At 30.2% G+C, this 16,725-nt stretch overlaps 1 protein-coding gene across 4 annotated transcripts; it reads left to right on the top strand.

The window, feature by feature from the left end:
- Window positions 1-8,092: 8,092 nt before the first annotated feature.
- On the top strand, window positions 8,093-13,104 carry LOC103503708 (cryptochrome-1). 4 transcript variants are annotated; one of them, XR_007820201.1, is made up of 5 exons: window positions 8,093-9,081; window positions 9,471-9,689; window positions 10,615-11,321; window positions 11,621-12,505; window positions 12,659-12,799. XR_007820201.1 is itself a non-coding variant. In XM_008468012.3 (5 exons), exons 1-5 carry the CDS (start codon window positions 8,769-8,771, stop codon window positions 12,682-12,684), a joined length of 1,839 nt encoding a protein of 612 aa, XP_008466234.2. In that variant the 5' UTR covers window positions 8,093-8,768; the 3' UTR covers window positions 12,685-13,104. The 4 variants fall into 4 exon arrangements, 3 of the variants coding, with proteins under 3 accessions (XP_008466234.2, XP_008466232.2, XP_008466233.2); XM_008468012.3 differs by having other exon boundaries at window positions 11,621-12,194; window positions 12,659-13,104; XM_008468010.3 differs by having other exon boundaries at window positions 11,621-12,423; window positions 12,659-13,104.
- The last annotated feature ends 3,621 nt before the right edge of the window (window positions 13,105-16,725 follow it).

Genomic DNA, 16,725 nt, shown 5'->3' with positions numbered 1-16,725 from the left:
AAAAAATATATAATTTTTAAAACAGTTGTTTTTAGAATTAGGGATTGGCTAAAAATTCAACCACTTATATTTTATTAAAAAAAATGCAAATCATTCTAAAAAATCGAAAGAAAATATGCTTATCTAAAAAAAAAAAGAAACGAAATGGTTATGACTTATATTTGGTCTTGTATCCCAGTCTTATATGAGAGTAAATGCAATATTTTTTAAAATATATTTTTAGTATATTAAAAACGAAAAAAAAATATATTCATTAACGGGATCTTTTTAAACATACCATAAACCATAAAGATATTTACACGAACAATTTTAAAAAAGAAAAAAGTACAAACCCACAAATGTGAAATACAAAAAATAATGCGATCAACACGCGATTAATTGGTCATACACGCGTGAGTAATGATTGTCTACTACATTTTAAATGATAGTTTAGATCATGATATACTATCGTGTAGTTTATTTTAAACGATAGAAAAAAAAAGGACTTTAAATTTAGCGATCGGATAATAAACTCTAGACGATGGCGAGAAATTAAAATTCCAGGCATAAAAACGATGGTATAATATAATCTAAACGATCGTTGAATCTGTATACACGATCGTTTATCTCAGAATATACTTTAAAGGATCATGTTGATCGTCGCTTACCATGGTCAACACGATCGTCTAAAGTAAATCTAGTCATTGCTTATACGATCGTGTTGATTATGGTAAGTGACCAATTTGGTACAAGATCGTTTAGATTTGGTTCACGATCATTTAGATTTGGTACACGATTGTTTAGATTCAGTACAAAATCATTTAGATCTATCATTTATTTATCTGGGATGGACAACTGATAATTTTAATTTTGGTACACGATCGTGTAGTGAAAAAAGAAGAATAAAAAAATAAAAGAAGATGAGAGATGACGAAGAAGGAATAAGTTCTGGACGAGGAAATGAAGAAATAGCGAACAAGAATAAGTGAAAAAAATGAAGAAGAAGTAGTAATATAAAGAAGATGTGCAAAAATTCAATCATACGTCTAGAAAATTTAAAACCAACAAGGACAAATATGAAATTTATGAAAAAAAAACAAAAGTGACTTCATGGACATTTGCTTTTTGTTACGTGAGACTGTAAATATTTGTAGGTTTGATTCTATACATGTAAATTAACCATCATTAACCATGCAAGATTTATATTTTAGAAAAACCATACTCATTGGAGCAAACATATTCTAAAAAAGGACATGGGTTATATTGTCACATTCCAATTGATCAATCTTACATCTAAGCATATAAAAATCATTAAAAAAAAAAATCCAATAAAAAAGGAGGAACATTGGGGTGTGGGAGGAAGGCTACAATGCGATAGGGAATATGGATGGACACATGGGGGCGTCGGGTTACAAACAAGGCAAAATGAGATTCTATGTGTATTATCTGGACGACATGTCGTACCCCTTAACTTTTGACTTTCTTTATAATGTTTTGTTATGGAGTCACACCAATCAAAATTTTGTCTCCTAAGAAAAATAAAATTTTGGCTTTTGATTTAAAGCAAAGGGTCATATGAACCAACATTTTCTCGAGGAATGACATATATAAGAAACTGTTTAGAACGAGAATTATGCAGAATTATAATAACTACTTTTAACTACAACAAATATTATTTAAAAATCCTCAATTCATTATAGTAAACAACATTATTTCAAAACTTCTCAATTTGCTACCGTTTTTACTATTTGACATTTATTATTATTATTATTTGTTATAATGTTTACTGTTTCATTCTCAAACTAAAATAATCTACTCAAAAAAACACATACTATTATAATTCAAATAAAAATAATCTACACTCGAAACATTAACTACTATAACTCAGCTGTAATAACAACTCACTTCTTACTCCAAATTCTCTCATAATTGCTCTCTTGTTAATTAGATTACAAAATTTGATGTACATGATTTATTACCAAATACCAATGTTTTTAGCCTAAAAGAAATATCATTATCGGTTTGAGAAGAACTCACAAACACCTTTATGTATATATTAAGTAGTAGCTCTGATACCATTAAAATATATCATACATGAACAAGAAATGAAATGTTACGTAAAACATTTCATCTTCACATTTTGTTACTAGAGGAATTTGTGTCCTTTTTTATATAGAGTGGCATATGGTTATAGTGTTTAGCAATGTTACAAACGAGTAACATAATAAGTTGCCTTACGAAACATTAAGAAAATATTGTCAATGTAAGCTTAAGCTCAATTGACACATGTATGTACCGAGAACCTAACGATTTCGGGTTCAAATTGTTTTTTCTTCGACTTGTACTAAAAGAAACACTAAAATAATATTAAAAAGAAAAAAAAATAATAATAAGTTTTTCACTTTGAAAATATGATTAAGTAATAAAATACAAAAATATGGATATAACTCAAGATATATCTAAGTATTTTTCATGTACTTTTATACTTATTCTCACTCAAGAATTCTTTAAAAAGATAGAGGAGAGAGAAATGGTTCTTTTCGATACACTTGAGATGTTTAGGCTATTTTACCTTTTGACAATTTTAAAAGTAAGGTTAAAAAATTATGTTTGATTGGGTAAAATAATAATTCAATATTTAATTCGTAATAATTTAGTCACTATATTTTCATATTTAATGATTTTTTTTTCTATATATATAGATCAATAAGCTCATTAGAGACAAAAATGTGATAATTTATGGCAATAATAAGTCATTATTTATTAAAAAGGCGATACCTAATTTTGTTGAAATTTGTTCATAATTGGTATTAAATTACTATATTTTAAAAATTAAATATAAAATGTTTTTTAGTACAAATCGAGGATGAGGCTACGTGAATATAGAATTTCTTGGTGTTTGGTACGTACAGGTGTCAGTTGAGCTAAACTCTTGTTAGCAAAAATAAGATGAAAATTGTTATAAATTAAAGACATTTTCAAATATAGCAAAATGAACCAAAATATTTATAAAATATATCAAAATTGTTGAGAATAGTTATAAAATATTATAATATTTAAATTGCATAAAGTCAATTTATGCCTAAATAGGATATTCGATTAATAAGAATAACATAGTCGTGAGTAAAGACCATGACTAACTCTCTCGGCTCTTAGTAAAACTAAATAGAAAATATTGGATAGACTCATATTGCATAGCAAAATGACCGTAAAAATTCAAATGAGACCATATGTTAAAAAAATTAGTATATATATTTTGAATTAATCAAGATGGTGTTATATAAAAGAAAAGTAATGATTGATTAGATGTACTGAAACTTTTAACTACCAAAAGTGAAATAAAGCTTGAAATTGAATGATTGAAGTAAAATTTGAATTTAGATCGAGAGTTATGAGCATGAAAGATCAAAACATGATAAATAGAATTGCGATAGTAGTTATGTCGAGACCAAAAGAGTCTTAGACACGGGCCAAGGGAGGAAGAGGCTATGAGATGGGAAGGAATTGGGTTGAGTGGCTCAAGGTTCTTGCGTTGACCTCAAGTCAAGCGATTGAGGATGCCTACAAATGCCTTAGCCAAAAGCATCAGTCTAGATTCTTACGCCACGTCGTCCTCAGATAAAATAGTTGTTTCAATCAAAACTACACCAATATCAATCAGAATACCAACACCCTTCAATTCAAAACGTAGTAAAAAGTTGAAGAAAGACAAATACGAACAGAGAATGGAACGAGAGAGAGAGGGATATAATTTTTCTGATACTTCAAATGAACACAAATGAAGAGTTTTGGTTCAAGAGTTGGTGAACAACTAAAAATGTTAATTAAGAAAATGTTTGGACGACTAGTGGAGAAATAATTTAATACTTTTAATAAATAATTATTCAGTTAAAAAATACGTCACCTTGTCTCGTTTGGCTGGACGACGATGACATACGTAGAGACATCAACAAATCCACATTTGTCTATCTTCTCACTACCTCCCAAAACATGAAATCCAAAATTAAGTAGAGAAAGGATGTGATTGATTATGTGGAGAGGAAAAAGGCAATTCAATCTTCATTGATGAAGTTAGAAATAGTGAGATGTAAATGGAATCTAAAGTCTATGAATAGCCCCAAAGTCCAAAGACATGAGAGGCAAAGGCCCACCCACAATCCAAACAAAGCCAACCAAAACGGAGTTTTCCCAATCCTCTTCCCGATTAGCGCTATCTTTTTCCTCCGTGGGTCCTCATCTCAAATTATCAATCTTTTATCCTAAGTAAAACTAACATCTTACTTATTACGTTTACGTTAAAATATCATTTTAGTTCCACAATTTCAACTTTGCTTACTTTTAATTTCTAGATTAAATAACTCATAATTATCTAACTCATAACATATCGATCAAATTAGGTTGAATTGAAAATTTTATGTATATATATTTGGTTTTGTTTAATATTTTTTCAAATTAGGTTGTGTTGGATATCGTGGATATCTAATATTTAACGTTTTAGTTTTACGATATTTATGAGTCTTCTGGATAGCCAACCTGACAAACTTGAACTTATGGGTTGATACCGGTAAAAAAAAAAAAACACATTTAATTCAACTCAACTTACATACATCTATAGCTATACTTTCATTTGTCAATTTTTAGTCATCGTACTTTCGATATAAACCTTAAATTGATTAAATAATGATAATAATTTTTATGCAAGGAAATAAAAATTTGCACATGGTTTCAAAATATATAGTAAAAATATTATAGAAATAATAATAATAATAATAATAATAAAGCAAGGACCAGTATTGGAGACTAAATTTAAAATTTATTTAAATTATAGGGACTAAATTAAATTAGACAATCGAAAGTACATAAACTAAAATGGATGCTGAACCAGAAAAAATGTACGAGAAGAAAACACTGGACAAAAAAAAGATAGAACAAAATGGTGGGAAAAAGTAGATATTGACTAAACAAGTTTATGAATAATAAATCAGTCGAGTTTACATAGTTTGATAATGGTATATATCAATTGTTGAGGTCATTTGCAACATTGCAACCCCTTTTAAATAATTATTTGTGTATTTTAGACGATATAACTAAACCCTATAGTTTGTCAAATACCATACTATGACTTTTCAAGTTAAAAATCGACAATTACCCTACATTTTTTTTCTTCATATTTGTTATTTTGAAAGCTACAAAATATTCTATGTAATCATAATTAAGTTGTCGCATAATCAATTTTAACAATTAAATTTGATGAGAATTTTCACCAAAAAACTGAATCGTTACAAAATTTGAAAGTAAAACTACATTGTTGCACCCTAACTTTAAGAAAATTAAACGATTTACAAATATCACAAGGACTAATCGTCTAAAAATCAAAGTTTGAAGACCAAATCGACTTTTATGAAAACTTAGGGATAACCTTAATTTCATGTTAAAGTGTTACACATTTAACCCTAAAATGTTTAGATTCGTGCCTATTGGTTATTGAACTTTTAAATTTATAATTTCTTCCTTCATGTGCTTTTAATTTTTCAAAAATCATTGATCTATTAGACACCTAATGTGTTGAAATATCCATATTTTGTTTTCTTCGGTTGTAAGTATATATATATATATATATATATATATATATATATATATATATATATATATATATATATATATATATATATATATATATATATATATATATATATATAAAACAAGAAGAATACATCTTGATTTTGAAAGTTTGACGTTGTCTTTGTTCTTATCTATATTTTATTTTTTTCTTTATTAATATTCTCTTAAACATTGTTTATAACTTTTAGGTTTTATATGAATTGTGTATATATGTGTGTATATATGTATAAACACATGCATAGGAAATCATCAAATTAGTTTTTATGTATTATTAATGAGATAGCCAATCTTTTTATTTCTAAACAATATTACTTTCTTTTATTAACAAATTGACGATATATTGATCAAGTTAAAATACATTAAGCACATCTACGATGAACATAATTAAATTTTGATGCGATTTTAATATTAAAACGATACTTACGAGACACATACAAATTATTATTAAGTTTACATATATTGAGAATTGTTCAAAACAAGAATAAAAATCAATCGGTAGGTTCCTGTTCAAAGAAAAACAAGAAGAGACATAGAAAAGTGACCTCTAAATGTACTAGCCAAAGTAAATTAATTTCACTAACTGTTGATGTTTTTTACGAAATGTGAATAATGGAGAGATGAATTCTTTTGTTTTGGAAGTTTGGAATTATTTTTGGTGATATTCAATCATATGAACTGCATCTAATTAATTAACATATTGAACTTCAATAATTGTAATAATTAATTAATTGTACCTAAATTAAAGATGGTTTGGTCCAAACTATTGGATAATGATGGAATATAATCAAAGATGGGCAATTTTAGTGGTGGGATAATGTCTTTTCAATGGTTGACTCATAATAAAAAGAAAAAGTGGACATTTATGTTTATCATCAATATTGTTTAATCCTATCTCTGTTTCCATAGGAAAAAAAAAAGATAAATTTTTTTCATCCCAAATATCTTATCAAACTATCCATCTAATTATGTTCAAGAAAAAAAAAGGAATTATTTTATTTTTCTAGTACAACACTACATAGAATTAAAGAAATATAAAAGCCTAAATTATTATCTAATTCAAAAGTTTACGATAACCTCAAAGACACAAATTTAATGTATGATTAATTTTTTCTATTTTAATTTTAGAAAAATTGTCAAAAAAAACTAAAATGGATAAAATATTTACGTTTCATCAATTAAGTGATTACTAGATAGAAAAAAAAAACAAATAATCAATATTTTGAAGTTTGTTTATAATTAGCAACCAAAAAAATCAGAAATTACCAAATGTGAGCTTAAGAATTGAATTGCCAAAACAAAAATAGTCAAATATGACACGATATTGATACTATCCATCCTCGAACCTTGAAATCATATGTTTGATTCTTTTGCTCCATTATTGTAAAGAAAAAACATATTTGAATGGCAAGAATTAAGTATAAAAACAAGCCTAATTAATTTGCCTAAATAATAATAACGATAACAATAATTATAAATTGTAAATTCCACACACCCATATTTTACCAAATGGAATTCATCATTAAAGAAGGTAAGAGGAAAAATATTTAGAATTAAAGAAGTAAAAAAAAGCTTATCGTTTTTTATTATCTTTTTTGACCTTTCAAAAAATGTTAAATTCAATCGATAATAGACGGGAAATGAAATACAACGTCCGAAAAAAAAAAGTATAATTATAAACATTACCCATTATTGCATGGTTAGGTTTTTAATATGTTTCATTTTCACATTTAAATTTTGTTTCTTTATTTTGTTTATCTTAAATACATATAATCCTAAAAGACATCATATTAAATTTATCTACACATACTATACTATACGTGAATGATACACAACAATTTCAACCTTTACCCATAAGTTTATCATGTAAATTTTTATAATATTCTAGTATAAATATATTTTTAAAAGACTAATTATAACATAAATTTAAAATATAAGGTTCCTCCATAATCTAACACATACAAATAGCTTTAAATTAAGAAATATTTTGTATAAACTAAATTAAATTTAGTTCAACGATAATTAACATATTTATCTAGACTTAATTGATCGGAACGAAATTAGAGGGAAAATGTGTTGCAATTAAAAGGGTTTGGGGTTTTTTTTTGTGGAAGAGTTAAGTGATAATCCACCCTGTCAAGGGAAAGAAAATGAGAGAAGGAAGGAACTAGAGAGGTGGGTGGCTTCTTGTTTTTTTCCCCCCATGAAGATAAGAGGAAACAAAAAAAAGAAAAAAAAACAGAAAAAAAATTAAAAAAGAAAAAAGAAGAAAAAGAAAATGTGTGGCTAGAATTTGCGCATCAATTTGCCGTATCCCTCGTCCCTACTCCATGAACCAATCCACTTCACCCCCATTTCTCTATCTCTCTCTCATTCCTTTTCATACCCCCCTTTTTTTATAATTTTTTTTCCTCTCAACTTGTTTCATAAAAAATATATATATATGTATAAATCTCCTAAATTTTAGATTCATTCCATGCAACTCACCCTCCCCCATTGAGTAAAAATAAAGTTGAATTATAAACAAAGTAAAAAAGGAGGTTATGAAATATTAATAGTAAGGTATAAATAATTGTAAAGTGACAAGGTTTTGGGATTGAATAAGATGTAGAATGATGCAAGCCTATGACAAAAAAGAAAGAGTTAGATTTGTTGCAAGAAGATGTGTTAGACATAGTTTGAAATTTTAGATCTTTGCTCTATTTTCTTTTTACTAAAAAACATTGATAAAATGTAAAGTTTTTAAAATGATATTATAAAATATTTTAACGACAAGGATGTTTTTTATTTTATTTTTAATTTTTGTATAAATTAGTGAATAAAAAATGACAAGGAATTAGAAGCTGAAATATAATAATAGATTCTCCTAGTCCTTCTCGTTTCTCCATGTAAAATCCCTCCAACAGTGCCAAAAAAGCAGGAGGAGAAAAATTAAATATAAGGTAAAGAAATTTTAAAAAATTAAAAAAAAAAAAAAGGAAAAAAATTAAAAAAAAAAAAAAAAAAAAAGAAAAGAAAAAAAAAACTCTGAGACTCACAGAAGAGAGAGAGGAAGAAAGAAGATGGATATGGTTCATTGGTGAGTGACAGAAAAAGGGTACGTGTTTTCTTGGGTGTTAGATTGGTTCTTTTTTTTTTTTTTTTTTTTCTTTTTCTTTTTTTCGGGAGAGATGTCAGGTGGCGGTTGTAGCATAGTTTGGTTCAGAAGAGATCTCAGGATTGAAGATAATCCAGCTCTTACCGCCGCCGTCAGAGCTGGCGCCGTTGTCGCCGTCTTCATCTGGGCTCCTGAAGAAGAGGGTCACTATTATCCCGGTAGAGTTTCCCGATGGTGGCTTAAACAAAGCTTAGCTCATCTTGATTCTTCTCTTAGAAGCCTTGGTACTTTTCTTCTCACTAAGAGATCCACCAACACCATTTCTGCTTTGCTTGACGTCTTTAAAGCCACCGGTGCTTCTCATCTCTTCTTCAATCACTTATACGGTTTGTTCTTCTTTCTGGGTTTCTTTGTTTTTCTTCTTGGATGTGCTTGGAATTGTTTGTATAGTGATCTAATTTTTCTTCTATTTGTGGGGTTTTTTCAATGATGGAAGGTATTTTGTGACATTATACTGAGATTTTTATTCATCTGCTTGTTAATTCTTATTAATTACCCGGTGAACTCTGCTTATTATTGATATAACCTGTCTTCTCGGATTATAATTGTAAGTGTTTGAGTTTTAATTGGATTCGAAAGAGGGAAGAAGGGTTCTTTAATGGTTGTGATGTGAATAGATACTTCCTTTTAGAATTGGTGACTTATGGTGTTTTCTTTGATGTCTTGGTAATGATTTGGATATACATATATTATGAAAGTGAATTTGTTTTGTTAGATCCTTTGTCGCTCATTCGGGATCATCGAGTGAAGGAGGTTTTATCTGCCCAAGGGATACGTGTGAGGTCTTACAATGCAGATTTACTGTACGAACCTTGGGATGTTAAGGATGCCAATGGCAACCCGTTTACTACCTTTGCTGGTTTCTGGGAGAGATGTCTTAGCATGCCTTGTGATCCAGAGGCACCACTACTACCACCTAAGAGAATAGTTTCAGGTTGCTTTTCTATAATTTAGTTGAACAAGTTTTATGTTTATATATATTTTTTTTCCTATTGAATATTGATTGATCAGTAACTCTCTAGTTGTTGTGTTTGTTTGTTCTACATGACGGTTTTCGCAAGAGAGAACACTTTCTAATTGTGTTTCTTAAATATTTTGCTTATCCATTTTTATTTCAGTCAACAGCTTAGAAGTTCGAAGAGTTTTAAAGCTGGTCCTTGTCCTTTCTAATATATCAAATCTGTTTTGGGTACCACCAAGTTGCCTAGTTGGTTTCATAAGTCTAATCTTCTTCTCCTTTCACACAATTAGTGGAAAGTAGATACGATCACCCATTCCCTACATACTCTTATACGAGAGAGTCCTGCCATCCTGCTTTAACTTATGAGGGGTGTTTTACTTGTAATTCCAAGTTGTGATGTTGTCTGTCCTATTGTTGAAGGATGAATTGATTATGGCTTCTGGTTAGATTAATGAGAAAGTAGCATTGCTTGTTAGTTGTTATAAGTTTGTGTGGGTCGTTCTAGTTTAGTATTAAATTGGTGCATAAACATAGAATAGCATTTGAAAGCACTGGCCTTGCTGAAATTTAGCTGTCTGATTGAGAAAACAAACAGCCAATGGAGAGAGGTGCTAGGTCTATGCGATTCTATTGTCAAGATATCTTAAACATAGTCTTCAAACTACTTTTCAAGTTTATATTCACCTATAGAGTACTTCTTATTTTTCTAAGAGATGGTTACTTGCAAACTAGTTGACCGTGAAAAGTAGGTTTCACATTTGAAATATAAGCTTGGTGTTCATTCATTGTTTCTCTTTTATCTAAAACGAAAGCTACTTTGGGAATGTAGCCAATGTACTGTTTTGTGAACTTTGTCCATCTTAAAGATTCACTCTACGTGTTGTCTTTGCTCCTTCAGGTGATGCATCTAGGTGTCTATGTGATACTCTGGTATTTGAAGATGAATCAGAGAAGGGAAGTAATGCACTTCTCGCTCGAGCATGGTCTCCTGGATGGAGCAACGCAGATAAAGCTTTAACCACATTCATCAATGGACCATTACTTGAATACTCAAAAAATCGTAGGAAGGCGGATAGTGCAACCACCTCGTTTCTGTCTCCCCACTTGCATTTCGGTGAGGTAAGTGTGAGAAAAGTGTTCCATCTTGTTCGAATGAAACAGGTTTTATGGGCCAATGAAGGAAACAAAGCTGGCGAAGAGAGTGTCAACTTGTTTCTTAAGTCTATTGGGCTTAGAGAATATTCCAGATACATGAGTTTCAACCATCCGTACAGTCATGAAAGACCTCTTCTTGGGCATCTTAAATTCTTCCCCTGGGTTGTGGATGAAGGCTATTTTAAGGCCTGGAGGCAAGGAAGGACTGGTTATCCATTAGTGGATGCTGGTATGAGGGAATTGTGGGCTACGGGATGGCTGCATGACCGGATCCGAGTCGTCGTTTCTAGTTTCTTTGTGAAGGTTCTGCAGCTTCCTTGGAGATGGGGAATGAAATATTTCTGGGATACTCTCTTGGATGCAGATCTAGAGAGTGATGCGCTTGGGTGGCAGTACATATCTGGAACACTTCCCGATAGCCGCGAATTTGATCGCATTGACAATCCACAGGTGCACACACTTTTAGAGCTTTTCCTTAGACACACTTTTAGAGCTTTTCCTCAGATGTTCACATGTATCCTCTGAATTTATCTAAAAGCTAATATCTTCCTACTCCATGCTTGTGGAAAGAGGTTTCTTCTTGAGGGTTTTGGAAATGAAAATTTCCGAAAGTGATCTTATTTTATAACTGCAACTTTTGCTATCCTGTGCAATTGACTGGACTTAAGTCCTCAATTTGCTTGCTCATGCTCTTGTATTATATGTGTTTCTGGATGCAATTATCTATACTAATAGTTGGTTTTCTACAGCTGGAGGGTTATAAATTCGACCCAAATGGAGAATATGTCCGGAGATGGCTTCCTGAACTTTCTAGATTACCCACTGAATGGATTCATCACCCATGGAATGCACCAGAATCTGTGCTCCAAGCTGCTGGGATCGAGCTTGGATCAAACTACCCTCTTCCCATCGTAGGACTGGATGCAGCTAAAGCTAGGTTGGAAGAAGCACTGTCAGAGATGTGGCAACAAGAAGCGGCTTCAAGGGCTGCCATAGAGAATGGAACTGAAGAGGGACTTGGGGACTCTTCTGAGTCGATCCCGATTGCGTTTCCTCAAGACATTGCAATGGATGAGGAAGACATTGAGCCTGCAAGAGTGAACGCTCATACAGTTCGGTGCTACGAGGATCAGATGGTCCCGAGCATGACTAGTTCGGTGAGATTAGAAGATGAATCTTCTTTGAATATTCAAAGTACAGCAGAAGATGGTAGAGCAGAAGTACCTACAAATGCAAATCTACCCCAAGAGCCCGCCAGAGATGCAGTTAACCCAAGAGCTATGCCAACTGCTCCGACACAGACTCGGCTTCCCTATACCGCAGGTATAGCCCTAAGAACTTCTGTTGAAGACTCGACTGCAGAGTCTTCTTCCAGTAGTGATGTTAGAAGAGAGAGAGATGGAGGTGTAGTTCCGGTTTGGTCTCCACCAAGTTCGAGTTACACGGAGCAGTTTGTGGTTGATGAAAATGGCATTGGAACTAGCTCTTCGTTCTTGCAGGGGCATCAACAGACTCATCAAATAATCAATTGGAGGCGGCTATCTCAGACTGGGTAACAACTTGTGAATCATATGCTGTAGAGGAGATAAAATGTTCATATTCTCTGGTGGCTATATCCCCACAAGAAGTAGTTGGTAGCTTGGACTTCTTTTTCCGTCTCGAAATTCTTCTAGCGAAAAATACGAACGATTTGCTGCATAATCATCATCCTATAATATGAAAATTTTCATGTTTGTTAAAGTTGTTTCTGTGTCTTTGACATGATTCAATGGGCTTTTCTTTAACAGGTGAGAGGCAAATATGGGAAAACTAGCAGACAGTGGAGGACAATGCAATTTCACTCGATGCTATTTTATTAGGGGTGGTCAGGTCAGCCAGATGGTGAACAAGCAACAAACTAACATGTTCTTCTACTTTCTCCACCAATCTGACTTGACCATTGGTCGCTGTCACGTGTATGAAATTCCTAACTGATAGATGCAGTTCATCTGCTGATGGTCATCTCCCTCCTTCCCTCTCTCTTGTGCTCTTTCCGTTATTACGGTTGTATCATAAAGTCTTGCTATGCTGTATAGTGAAAGTTGTAATTTGTGTAGTTGTAACACCAAGGGTAGAGAATTGAAATAGCGATTGTCAGTCGTCTTCGAATAAACTCAAGTTTGCGACTAGCCCGAATTCTTGTAAGCTTATGCTTAAGCTATGGAAATATTTCTCTATCTTGCTTGCCTTTAAAGATTAGCTGTCTAATTTTTTATTTGTAGCCAAAAAAGAAAAAAAAAAGAAAAAAAAAAAGAAAAGAAAAGAAAAGAAAGTTGTGAGATTCTTCTGTGTTTTTATCTGCTCAAGCCTACCCCATGGTCATTTTCAGATAGCCTTGAGCAATAAAATTAGATGAGGAGATTGCACTTATTTTATAACACTAAAGATAAATGCTGGATCACCATTTTTGGAAGATACAAAGATTCTTTTTCTCTCTTGATGATGAAGGTTTTAGATGTTTGAAAAGATCTTCAGGGTCATGTTCAATCTTTGTGGTTGACAACTTTATAAATGTCTTCTCAATCTTGTGAATTAAGTTCACTCCATAACTCCTTGGATGGAAGTTTTTCCGATTCTAACAACCTTTATTATTTTAATCGAACCTAATTATGAAACATTTGAACTAGAAGTATGCAAAAACCACAACAAACGGTTTAGAAGAAGACGAAACCGAGTGGTCCGGTTCCCGATAACCGAACCGAACCGAACCGAAGTATTTAATACATATTAAATCATTAATGCCATAAGCCCATTTTTTGTGTTAACCCAAAGTCATGAGCCCAGCCCAATCTTATTAACTCTTTTAAGCCCTAACTTCAATAAAAGTTTTAATTTTTTAAAAATCCTAAAAGGCACTCCCACCCACCCACCCACCAAACATATCATCTTCCTCCATCTCCACTCTGCACCCGCACTCCCTCTCCATCAAGTTGCTTCTCCTTGTTGCCGCCAGCCATGAGCTTCCATTAGATGATGCGACCCTCTCAATTTCTTCTTCTCCTTGTCGTCGTCGTCGCCCGTCAGACACGCAGCCACGCAGTCGCACGTGAGTTCTATCTTCTTCTCCGCACCACTCTTCGACCTGAACCGACTCAGGTTGGTTCTGTTGATCAAGGTTCGGAACCTCCTAAATTCATTACATGTTATCAAACTTAGGAGTAATTAAAAGAAAAAAAAGTAAATCGAAATTGAATTGGTTGATCTTGACATTATTGTTGGTGGGTCTTCGTCATGATATAATCACCTTGGGGGAAGCTAAACAAATTCTAAATACGCCTATAAAACTAAAACGATATCCATCGAGTTTTCATTTAATTAAACTCCAACCCAATTAAGATGAGTTGATAACTCAATCCAATCCATATGAATTGAGTTTGATTGATCTAATTCTTCATCCCCAATGAAGATGAGTTGATAAGTAATTGAGTTTAACTGATTTCATTTCAACTTTTTTAGATAAATTACACAAAAAAAAATTTAGAAAAAAAAAATAGTCTATATTACAAATAATTAATAGAACTTATTATCATAATTTTATTTTATTTTTTTTTGATATTTTTTTACATTTCTATTAGTAAGCGAATATAGGTGGGGCCTTATAATAAAAAGATAGAAAATAATAAAGAAAGAAAAAGGAAACAATCGTCTTCTCACAAATGACATAAAAATGAATATAAGGTTTGTTCCATTTGTGTTTTATGCTTTGCTCCTAGGAATTTTTTTTCTTTCTTTTACATGCCAAAAAGCCTATCTCATACGATTCATCACTCGAACATTAATTAGGACACTAAAATTAGTGTTTAATAAACTTCATATGATCAAGATATAGAAAGTTGGCTTATAGTAATGGAAAAAAATTAATTCTAACTATTGCAAAATGATCATAATAACCAAAACCGACATGTAATGTACGTACTCAAAAACTAAATAACACAAGAAAATAAACATGTATTTTCGTTCGGTACGACTTTGTATTAAACTTTAGGGTTATGTTTTTAAATATAGCAAAAAATGAATTAAAGTGTTTACAAAATATAACAAATTTTCAGAATTTATCAATGATAGACGCTGATGCGATAGATGATATCAAGTAAAAGCATTTTTAGACATAGACTTAAAATATTTTCAGAAATTGTGCTATTTGAAATAATTTTTCGTAGTTTCTTTAATTTTTAACTTCAAAATTATTATATACTGTATAATTTAAACTATATATTTAAATTAAAAATTGTTGTAAATGGTAAAACTGTCGATCTAAATGTTTATAAGACATTGATAGTTACATATTTAATTGTGTTTGGTTTGTCTATGAAAAAACGTTTTTCAATAATACATTTTCTTTTAAACACTTTCTTAAAAATGAGCTTAAAATTTAAATACTTACATATTTAATTAGATTTTTTAGAAGTGTTTATACGTGAATTTTGTTTGGTTTGTCATATACAAAAAAATTTTACACTTAATTCAAATTATCATAAAAGACTACTAAACACTATTACCTAATTTCATAAAAAAAATACATATATTTTGATTTTTTTAAAAAAAAATACTTAAAATTAATTGCAATATATCTTGAAACTAATTGTTTTAAGATTTTGAAATTAGTAAAGTTAAAACTAAGCATTATTTTCTTTATGTATTAAATGTTTTAGATAATTTTATTTTAGAGGTAGAAGTATTTTGATACTTAAATTCGTAATCATAAAAACTATAATGATCTCCAACAACAAAACATAATAATAATAAATTTTCTTAAATAATATCCTAATTTTTGTAGGGACGTTATTATTAACAACCAATAAAAATAAGATGAAACATAATAATAATAATAATAATTCATTAACAACCATTAATGACATTTTTGTAATTTTCATTTTTGTAAAAATACGGTTTTCAAGAATTTCTCTAAAATTGATTATTTTATAAATCAATTTCTAACAAATACATTATTTAAATCAGCCAAACACTACAACTTTTTTCAAAATAGTTCTTTTTTTTGCAAAATTAAACACCTCCAAATCCCAAACAAACACACCTTTAAACATTTTTTAAAATATTATAGATAGAACCATACTCTATCTATATATCTATATATATATATATATTACCTTTTTATAAAAATGGTTTAAATATTAAAAAGTGATTGCAGTTATTATAAATATGTTTTTTTTTTTTTTTTTTTACCCTACAACATTTGCTGAAGATTTTCTGTCAAACAACTAAATTTCAATTTTTTTGGATAATTTCTTGAAAGGAACTTATAAGTTTAATAATAATAGAAAAAAAAATAAAGCATTTTAATTAAAGAATTAAGATTTGATATCATATAATTGTAAAAGTAGTTTGAAGGCGCAATTAATCAATCTTGTTGGACTTTTTGGCAAATATTAAACATTTGAAAGAAAAGAAAGGAAAAGAAAAAGAACATAAGATGGAAGTAAACAAATGTTAGGGGAGAGAGGGAAAGGCATCGGATTCCATTTTGGGATTACAAGACAAAGTCAACACTTAAAATTGCATCAAAATTATTTATGTATTATTATTATTATTATTATTATTATTATTATTATTATTATTATTATTATTATTATTGTTATTTGTTTTTGTTAAGTTCCATTTGTTATGACTTTTGAGCCAATTCAAGATATTTTAATTTATTTATATTCTCTTACTTTGTTGAGTTCTTGCAAACTTTAAAAAGTTTAAATAAAATGAATTAAAATTTTGTTCTAAGTTTTCTTTAAAGAAAAAAAATTAAGGTAAGTTATTTCAAATGATAAAACTGACGATTTTTTATTTATAAATATAATAAAAT

This window comes from Cucumis melo, chromosome 4 (assembly GCF_025177605.1).
Source record: "Cucumis melo cultivar AY chromosome 4, USDA_Cmelo_AY_1.0, whole genome shotgun sequence".
Taxonomy (NCBI): Eukaryota; Viridiplantae; Streptophyta; class Magnoliopsida; order Cucurbitales; family Cucurbitaceae; genus Cucumis; species Cucumis melo.
The sequence above is the reverse complement of the archived record's forward strand: the minus strand, read 5'-3'. Positions and strand labels throughout refer to the sequence as shown.

What these genes read in the sequence shown, in the direction of transcription:
- LOC103503708 (XM_008468010.3), top strand. Translation starts at nt 8,769, where the DNA reads ATGTCAGGTGGCGGTTGTAGCATAGTTTGGTTCAGAAGAGATCTCAGG. An exon ending in CTTCTTCAATCACTTATACG is followed by an intron (nt 9,082 to 9,470) that starts GTTTGTTCTTCT and finishes TTGTTTTGTTAG; the next exon opens with ATCCTTTGTCGCTCATTCGG. An exon ending in ATCGCATTGACAATCCACAG is followed by an intron (nt 11,322 to 11,620) that starts GTGCACACACTT and finishes GGTTTTCTACAG; the next exon opens with CTGGAGGGTTATAAATTCGA.